The sequence below is a fragment of the Macrobrachium rosenbergii genome, chromosome 55 (assembly GCF_040412425.1).
Source record: "Macrobrachium rosenbergii isolate ZJJX-2024 chromosome 55, ASM4041242v1, whole genome shotgun sequence".
In the NCBI taxonomy this organism is placed as follows: Eukaryota; Metazoa; Arthropoda; class Malacostraca; order Decapoda; family Palaemonidae; genus Macrobrachium; species Macrobrachium rosenbergii.
The window spans coordinates 66,307,663-66,317,662 of record NC_089795.1 but is presented as its reverse complement, the minus strand read 5'-3'; the positions used below and the strand labels follow the sequence as shown (position 1 = coordinate 66,317,662).

The 10,000-nt window shown below is 36.9% G+C and overlaps 2 protein-coding genes across 2 annotated transcripts in view; one reads left to right on the top strand and one right to left on the bottom strand.

Moving 5' to 3' along the window:
• The window catches only part of LOC136835369 (broad-complex core protein isoforms 1/2/3/4/5-like), a 946,407-nt gene that overhangs the window by 909,323 nt on the left and 27,084 nt on the right, over window positions 1-10,000 (bottom strand). The window lies entirely within an intron of this gene.
• Window positions 1-10,000, top strand: part of LOC136835372 (gamma-aminobutyric acid receptor subunit alpha-2) — a 233,899-nt gene that overhangs the window by 214,699 nt on the left and 9,200 nt on the right. The window contains exon 8 of the mRNA XM_067098832.1: window positions 9,388-9,540. Coding sequence (XP_066954933.1) covers window positions 9,388-9,540 — 153 coding nt within the window. The remainder of the gene's footprint in view (window positions 1-9,387; window positions 9,541-10,000) is intronic.

The window sequence follows — 10,000 nt, the reverse complement described above, 5'->3', positions numbered from 1 at the left end:
TTATACGAAAGCACTAAGTTACCTAAAACACAAATATATGGTTCTCTGATTTTCCTGATAATATACAGGGTGTTTCGATATTAGAGTCCCCCCTCTACAGCATAAACTAAAACTGATATGGACAAAAACAAAAGTAATTCAGAACAGGTATTTATTTAAGTTTCTCTCTGAGTATTTAATATTGTGTGTGGCCTCCATCTGCCTGTACCACAGCCTGCATTCTTGAGGGGTATGATTTCAGTAAATTGCATAACAGCTGAGACAAACTCCATTTCCCTAAGCACTTCGGTCACCTCTCTTCACAGGTCGTCGAGGCTTGGTATACCATCTTAGTTCACTGTGCGCACTTCAACACGATCCTTAAGATACTACCAATGTTTTCACACACATTAAGGTCAGGGGAGCTACCTGGAAATTCACTTGACGAGAAGAAATCGATACCACTGTTTCGAAGCAGCTACTGTCTGAAGAGCCTTGAAACATGGCGCCTTATCATGCAAAAATGTGACTTCTTCAACTGATAACACATTTTCAGGATCTTTGAGGAAAGGAAATACTCCACCAGTGAGCACAGTTTCTCTGAAGTATTCGCCATTCCATGCCTGTCCTTTTTCTTTGGTGATCTACATTAACCGTTTGGCTGTGAAACAGAGAAAAATTCCCAAACATTCAGGAAATTTCATAACTTGGCCATGGCGCACGTCATCGCTGATATCATCCAACTTTGCAGCCTAAATGATGTCATTTTTATGATTTGGTTTCCTGACTGTGTAAATGGAGAATTCATCTGATGTGGCAACATGGAAAAAGTCAGCTTCATCCCAATCTTTAAGAAATGAACCACAAAACCATGCACGGTCTTCTCTCTGTTGCTGAGTGATGTTGGGCTTGCTGATAACATGAAACATCTTGATACCAGATTTTTTCAACTCACGATATACAGCACTATAACTTCTCTTCTTTCCCCTTTTTGTTTCTAGTTCAAGCGCCAATTTACGTAAAGACTTTCTTGGTCCACCCACTGCCTCAGCTATGATGTCTCTTTTGACTCCTGAGAAAGGACTTCAGGCCTTCCAAGATTCTCCCTCTTTTCTCGATGACAGTCATATGGATTTTTGTTCCAGTTTCTTTTAACAAAGGATTCATCTTTTTTAATGTATTTACTGTAGCTATCCAGGAACGTGAAATAAAGGATGCGCCAGCATCCCTGGCCTCTCTGAAGGTTATAGCCCGGATTCGGTCAATCCATCTGATCTCCTCTGAGTCGTTAGCCATGGCTGTATCTAACTCCGTCACTTAGTCTGAAAATACAGAAATGTACAATGAAAAATAGCTTAATAGAAACTTAAAATAATGTACTTCGAGATAGGCTATAGCAGAAAACTTCATAACTTTCCATTTGTTCTGTGGAGGGGGGGGGGCCTCTAATTTCGAAACACCCGATATATTTTCCACGTACATTTTGTTTTGATTTTAATTCATAAAAGTTTGGTCTGATGATCTGCACGGGAACCGCTGTTATTCAGTACGGTCACGCCCAAAGAAACACACTACTGACTCAGATTATCAATAGGTACTGAAAAAAATACCGAAGCGACCTAAATATGTAAATCTTGAGAATAAAAGGATAACGACTTCTTGCCTTATGCTCTTTCCAGCGCATAAGATTAAGACATTCAACCTCTCATTACTTTACACATTTTTCGTTTGAGGATATTATTGTGCATGATGAATTGCCGGATATTAAACTGAAACTTCCGGAATTAAAAAAGTAGCAGCAGTTTAGGGACATTATTCTTCTAAAAAGGCTTTGCAACTCTGAGTATTTATTCTGTTAACCAAGCAGTACTTACTCAAAAGCTAAAGAGGCCCTTCTCCTCATGCCCGTTGTTATCGAATATAAACCTTCCATCAAGTCTCAATTTCAAAGGAAGATCCCCTTTTACGGTTTTTATTACATTTTTCAAGATACGCCACTGACAAAAGACCCTAACCAGTTTGAATATCCTGACCCGTTACCTACGCAGGAACGAAGAAAAATATACAATGGAACTTTAATTTCTGTAATGAGACTAAAACCTGAGAAATACTAAAGGAAACACAGAAGGGCAAAGTTTCATAATCTAAAGAAGGATCAATCTAACAACCAGTCCCCAAGTTCCCTATTTCACACAGCAGTGTGGTGTTAAATTACTGAAAACAATAAGGCAGAGGATATGGTTGTGGCACCCAACCAAAAAACCTCTCGGATACGATGTCTTGAATCATGTTTGTCAAATAAGCAAAGCAGCAGCAATCGTGAAGTGGAGCTGAAGCAGTAATGTTTGATGGAACAATCATGTAAAATTGATATATGAACCTCTGATTCACAACAACCCAGAACAGAATGAGGAAATCTTCAACATTATGAGGGAAACTTTACCATACAACCACCCAAAAACTCCTGGGGAAGACTAGTCCAGGTTCAATATGAGACCATACCACGAAACTTTATATTAGAAATACTAATATACCAGAGGGGTTAAATTTAAAAACTCCCAAACCTGAAAGGGAAATCTAAACTAGTATCAGGCGAAAATAGAATGAATCTTTGCTTTGGGAGAACTGATGTAAATTGTTCCATCAGCCCAAGTCAAAGATACTGCTCAGATCTGCAGAAACAGTTCCACACATTATCAATTAAGACTGACATTGACCTCAATATGCAGGATAAGAAGGTATTAAAACTAATAGCTTAGACACGAAAGGTATGAAGGTCACTGCAAAGAGGATAGAATAAGCGAGAAGCCACAACTCTAAGGATCACAAAAGAAAACTTTGGAGGCTTTAAGACCCAGAAGTCATGAAAAATTCATTTATATTATCAAGTACAAACACATTTCAGTTTACTGGAGTAATCGTTTAAAGGTTACTTTCCCACAAAATTATAATATATATATATATATATATATATATATATATATGTATGTGTGTATTAAGTTACAGGGAAGAAAAGTTAGGGGAGGTATGCTTCTCGATCACCAAACGGTATTTCATGGGTAAAGCACATTGGTCTGATCATTCTCCCTTCATGTTAGCTGTGACTATGTGAGAAAAAAAATTCTGGGTTAAGTGCCGCTGCGCTGAGGAATGGGCCCTTCGCGTTTCTTAAAGACCTTACAAAATAACAATAAGAAAACAGTGCTTTCCCCGGGAGAGAAAAATGGAAAAAAAATCAAGGTGCATACCAGCGTAACATGGTTTATGCGCGTCTAAGATGTCTGCATGTTGGGTACCAAGATCATTTACTAGAAACTATAAAGGAAAATACTCAGGCAACCTCTAAAAATGTTCTTTTCAAGATTCCCATATCTAGCAAGACAGTCGTCTACCCTGCAAAACTCACTCATGAAGTACTTCTATCAATTCCATAATGACGTGGTACCTCAGACACCAAATTCTTATTCGCAATAAATGAAAGTAGGTTTATTTGCTATTCTACAAAGTAACTATAGGTAAAAGCAGTTATTGGTTTAGTGACTATGCTACTAAACTGACATCCATGTTAACTGAATCCTGTGCGACTATTCAACTGACAGCTGTGCAACTGGTACCAAAATGTTAAATACAGAAGATACCCATAACCGCGTTGCTAAGTACTACCTAAGAATTAAGACGTATCTGGTAACGAAAGGAAAATGGATATGCAAAAATACTACAGACATGACATTACTGTAATATTATGAATAATTAACTTATTTAATATATCACTCAGGTACGATCATGCGCTCTTGTAAACCTGGTATTGATAGCCAACAAAAAAGGTCAAGTCCCTCGAACATCTCAATCATCGTACATCTCAATATAAATTATTATCAGTCATCCAATACAGCTGTTTACTTATAATGAGAATACTTATAGAGTAAATCCGTCTCCTCGAAATGAAAACTTAACTAAAATGTACCAAAATACAATTGCTCCGGTTTCCCTTATCAATAACAAATCAAGAAAAAACTTGCAGCTTTGCCAGCCCAGACGTGTCAATAGGAAAAAGCGATCCACAGTTTTCAGTCTGCAGTTATTTATAAAAGGAAAGCTTTACTCAGATCCTTTCCTAAATATCCGTGGCTGAAGGGATGGTATACTTTTATGAACAAATTCTGATGATCTAAAACGTTATCCACAAAATACGTAAAGCCTTCTCGAAAACACCGAGGTGAATGTGCTAAGCTAACTACCTACCTACATGATATTGTGACCGGGTTCTAAACCAAGCAGTAGGCTATATACAGGTGACAAGCGCCACTTCAAGCATAAAGGTCCACCTATCCTTGCAAAAGCGCTGAGCAAAACAGCATCCTCCATTGTAATTACACAGCAAAAATTCGCAGAAAGATTACAATAACTGAATTGAATAATAATAATTTATTATGTATTATCAAAATGAATGAATATATACTGTAAGGCTTCATGAATGATCAGGCTCCCAGAGGCGCCATGCAGGTTAAATACTTTGAATAATCCACACAACCACCACAACTGCTACCAGACTCGTGCTTGACTCGACAAAATACACGACCTACTATCACGTACCAATGTTCACGGAGTTAAGAATAATTCATTGCTGGCCTACGCTGCGCCATTACATGCATAAAAGTAACATGATATTCAAAGACGTTGTCCATAATGCTTTAAAATAATATATTAGTGAACTATCCTTTGAAACGCCGTCTAAACAAAGAATCACCCCTTAAAAACTACCCACTTAATTACTTGAATGAATGTATGAAATTTGGGCCACAAGGCCCGGCGCTGGTGCCGAGAAAGCCATTCAACGCCCCACTCAATTAATTAACTACTATGTGTTCGTTTTATCGACGGTCCACGCGAAATTCTAATTAAAATCATATTATACACATTACCAACAATACTTTGTCATAGTCTAAGCCTTAGGCTATGAAAAGGTATTGTTGGTAATTATATATATATATATATATATATATATATATATATATATATATATATATATATATATATATATATATATATATATGTGTGTGTGTGTGTGTGTGTGTGTGTCTGTGAGTCTTGATTAATTATTATACACTATATAATACATTAATCAAGACTGAAAGGAGGCACACATATATAACCTTACGACAGTACGAAGAGTGAATGTTTACCAAAATCATTTGTTAAACAAGAATTCGTCACTGACAGCAAAATCCAATGAACAAGAAAATATTGCTTTAAAATCTTCAATATAATAGAGAGGGTACAAACAAATATCATTGGACTAGATCTATGCTTAATAGAGCATAAAAATTCAAAGACTATTTCCCGAATTAAAACTGATAGGGAATATGAATTCTGAACAAAAAGCTTGTCATAAATAAAACAAAATGCCGATTTACAATAAACGTGCATCACCAGGTGTAGTCACTCGCTGTCTCCTGAAGCATTAGAAGAAAAAAAAAATACGACCACACCATAATTAAGACTTGTGGATCTTAAGTTCTCCGAGACAACAGTAGTTGCATGCAACAGATAACATATGAGATGACATGACTTGCATCTTTTCATCTGGCTCTGTGTCACTGCACAATGGGAGAATACCATGAGTGAAAAAGTGGAGAGTAAAGGAAAACTCGTGGCCTCAGGGATAATCTCCGCTCTCTTGTGCTTCGTCGCTAATTTCTCGCTCATTAGTGTCAAGTGCAATCAAGTTAACATGCTAAGAACAGACTCCGACCGCCTGCAGCAGAATATACTGCTCGCTCTCACAAGCAAATCGGATTAGATTGCCTGAGTTACTCCATAGTTCTTTTTAAGGAATGAAATACCCAGCAGCACAATTTATACCTCTTCTTGACGCCTACTCTAATCCCTATTATTTTCTCGTTACTTAAAATGTCGACATGAAGAATTTACACATGCAGACAGCAAATTTTACCTTCGCAGTCTTACATTCAAACAATAATTTACAACTGAAATATGTATCGTAAAATCACTATCAAGGATGGTACTTCAACCTTATACAAATTATTTTATAACGGTACAAAAAATAACCCAAGAACCTTTGTCTGTTCTTTTCCTAACTTACACATGCGTTCGTGCTATGCAGGTTCGTATGTAACCATATATGATCATGCAGCAAATGAGTAAACAACCACCATTCAAACAGCATAAAATCAATATGGAGAATCTAGAACACACACACACACACACACACACACACACACACACACACACATATATATATATATATATATATATATATATATATATATATATATATATATATATATATATATATACACTGTCTTATTCGAAGCACGTGCACTTGAAGCAAGCAAGCCAGCCGATTGGCTTGGCTACTGGCAATACGAAAACGAGACAGAGAGAACAAAACAAACAAAAGGGCAGAGTAGTCAACTGAATAATAAATTTATTTGGAAAAAAATACATATGGAACATACGACAGTAAATAAGGTATAGTGGGAACGGTGATTTAATGCAGGACTTCATAGCCTCCAATTCCAAGGCCCTGCTAGAAAATCTGTGACATTTTTCCAGTGAATGGAATGAATAACTTTTGGTATTGGGCCCTACTTCGCCATATGTTGACATTCGGCGAACCAAGTATTATTCACTAATTCTAGAGGTGGAAATGGAGGTTCAAATTAGGTGGATAAACAGGATACTTCTTAAAGGTGGCCTCAATAAACATTTCCACTAACGTACTCACTATGCCGTCAAAAATTTCGGTAATATTAAAGGACCGAGAGGTGAAACCCCAACCACATGTACAATATGTATAATTCCGAGCTCAGACCACGGTTACCTTCATTCTTCCTGGTTACGAAGGGGTCCACTGATAAGCATGGCTGGGCTGAACGAACAGAAAGTAAGTCTAATCGTTTACTGTATCATCCATGGTCTATCGCTGCTGCATAGAAAAAAAAATTATGGATACTGTTTTATTACCTAAATTTTGGGTGAATAGGAAAACCATAAGCCCAACAATTTTTTAAGGTATAAAGGAATCGATATGCCTTGGATATTCAGTGGAGAAGGAAAAGTTGACTGGCTTCCATAAATTGCATCTCTTCATTCTAAAAATACTAGAGCACTGCGTGTGCATAATATATAAAAAGTCTTTCCCCTGTTATTATTAAGAGAATTTAGAAACATTAACCAAGGACTACTTTCTCTCTCAAACACGATTACATACACAAGTTAACAAACAAAATGTCCATTATACACGTATACTTTCAAACAAAAACTTAAGTCTTCTATTCTTCACAGAACTAAAAGCGCCCTCTCATTTGCTAAGACCATTCTTAAAATCCTTTCACTTGGAGAATCCATTTCATCACATCATCTTTTTTAAGACTGATCTTATCAAATAGGCCTACATATGGAATCCCCATCAGCGACTGCTATTCATACACCTTCTACTTTCATGAACGATTTTGGTAGATCAAAATGATGATAAAAACTTGCATAATTCAACTTTGTCTTTATTCCAATGCAAACTAATTGCAGGCTCTTGGTGTAACATTGCCTTCGACATACTGAAGATTTCTTCAATATATTTTCAATAGCATATTTTCTATATAATCTCATTTTTTTGCACACCATCTCCCTCTTACGTATCGTACATTCCATTGGTTGGCTGTGTTTGATTTCCAAACCTTTCGTCAGCCAAAATCGGATTCTCATTCACATTCTGACAGAATTTCAAAACCTGTCTGTTAAAGAGTCGGTACTTTCTCTTCAATGTGAGAAGAACTAATGAGAAAGTCAGCCGCAACTTTTCAGACCCTGCGAGAAAAATCAACAGGTAGCTAGCCTAAATCACAAGTACCAAACAACAAGCAAACTGAGAGTTACTCACCTAACGTTTGCAGGCAGCTGCAAAGATTCTATGCAGCTGGGAGATATGATTGAAGAGGTCAAGGTGGCAAGAATGGCAACCGCTAATATAGGAAGCAAAGAACAGGCTGGTTTTAATGAAAAGGTAACACTTAAACCAAGAAAGAAAATGACAAGGAAGGCCGTAACATCAGGAAAATGAAAAAGTGGCCATTTTAGCGAAGGCCAGCCAAGAAGAAATATAGTGCAAAGGATCCCCTATCAATATCATTAAACCAAAAAATCAGGTTTAAGGTTTAATCCAGCACTTTACAAAGTATTAGATATCCGTATTAGATATCCATTTTAAAGATGTTTTGGATATCCCTTTCCAGAAATTCAGAAGAATGTTCGCAACCTGAAAGCATATAAGGGTTGCTAAGATATTTAACTCGGGTAGCTAAGATGCTTATATTTAATAATAAAACAGAAGCAAGGGCCTCTCAAGGAATGGGTCTTCTAACCAGTACCTCAGGAAAGGAATGTAGTTCATACATATCATTCACTATAAACTCAATTTAACAAATATTTTCATTAATCTTTTCGGTTTTCCCAAGGTATCTCAAAAGTAAATTAAGACTTCATATCAAAGCAGCTTATCTCGTCCGTCAACAGCAATCATGCTAGCATCTGCAACTAAATTTTAGTAATTTTACTCTGGAACTGAGATGCAGTTTGAGAATGACTCGAGAAAGAGCCGAAACGTTACTACAATAAAGCGTTCCGTTTAAATATATTATATTGTCGAGTAGTGTTTACTATTGGGTTTAGCAGGAGCTAAGCAAATGATAAGCATCCTGCATAGTCCTTCTCAAATAATCTTTGATTTGATACTGCTGCTTAGGCCATGGGGTCAAGCACTGGAACTTATCTATTATTCAGCAACTTTATTGTTAAGAATTTCTTTCAGGCATCAAGGAGCGTTAAGTTTTTTCTTATCAGAAAATAAAAACCTTGGCACCTCACAGAGATTCCATAAGGTTATCTACACTGACAATTAAAATTTCTGAAATATTCTTACCATTTGAATTGTTTTTCCTCTATAAATGATTGTATCCGGAATTGTTTGCCAGAATTTACTTAACATATGGGGGAACTACCACAGTGGACTCCAATAGTCAACTCCCAAACACCCAATTCTCCTTGAATCTTCCTGTATTCTTCTTACTTGGTAGTGGGGATAACCACCCCTGGTGCCATCTATTTAGAATGCAAGTTTCAGTGACTATTCTCTTACAAGTGTGGTACCTTTGGCCTCCCTGTCAGCTGGTTCATTTCCACATAATGCCGCAAGAGAATGGTCCCACCTTTATTCACCATAACTTAAATATATACCACTGTACTTGAAGTTCATACACAACTGCTCAGCAATTCTCATCAAGTTTCATCACCCTCATAACTGAAGTTAACAGAACATACTGATAGTAACAAATTGAAAATGTTCCATTCAAGACATCACACTTAATTTCCATCGTGTTCATTTATTTGCAGGAATGTACTCGGCACTACAGGTGAATTTCAACTTGTCGAGGAGTGCAGGTTACTTCCTCATCCAAGTCTATGTCCCTTGTATCCTGATTGTAGTCCTCTCGTGGGTGTCCTTCTGGATCAACAGAGAGGCCACAAGCGACCGAGTGGGTCTAGGTACGTCGTATCATGAAAACAATGTTTACTGGGGCTAGTAACCCTCTAGTTTGAGATCAGCATACTTACCATGTATAACAGTGTTACTAACGGTTTAAGACCAGTCAAGATAAACAGTGACTCTTGAATGCAGGGAAACCATTAAGTTCGCCACTAATTATTTCTGCATAGCGACATCAGGATAAATTCAAGTACCAGTTTATCTGCTAAACCGTTTTACTACCAACATACCTTCCTTCACACGACCACCTTTCTATTTTTAAATTTATATTTCTCTTGACTTCTCATGGGCATTCATTTTCAATTTGCTGTGAATATCATACTATTACTGTCAAGTTTTTAAATTAAGTGAGGATAATCAAAACGGCCAAAAAGACTAAGGATGCAATATTTTTAACAGCCCTCTTTTCTCATCCTATTTTCATATTAATGGAGTTATTAAAAATACGTTTTATACTGC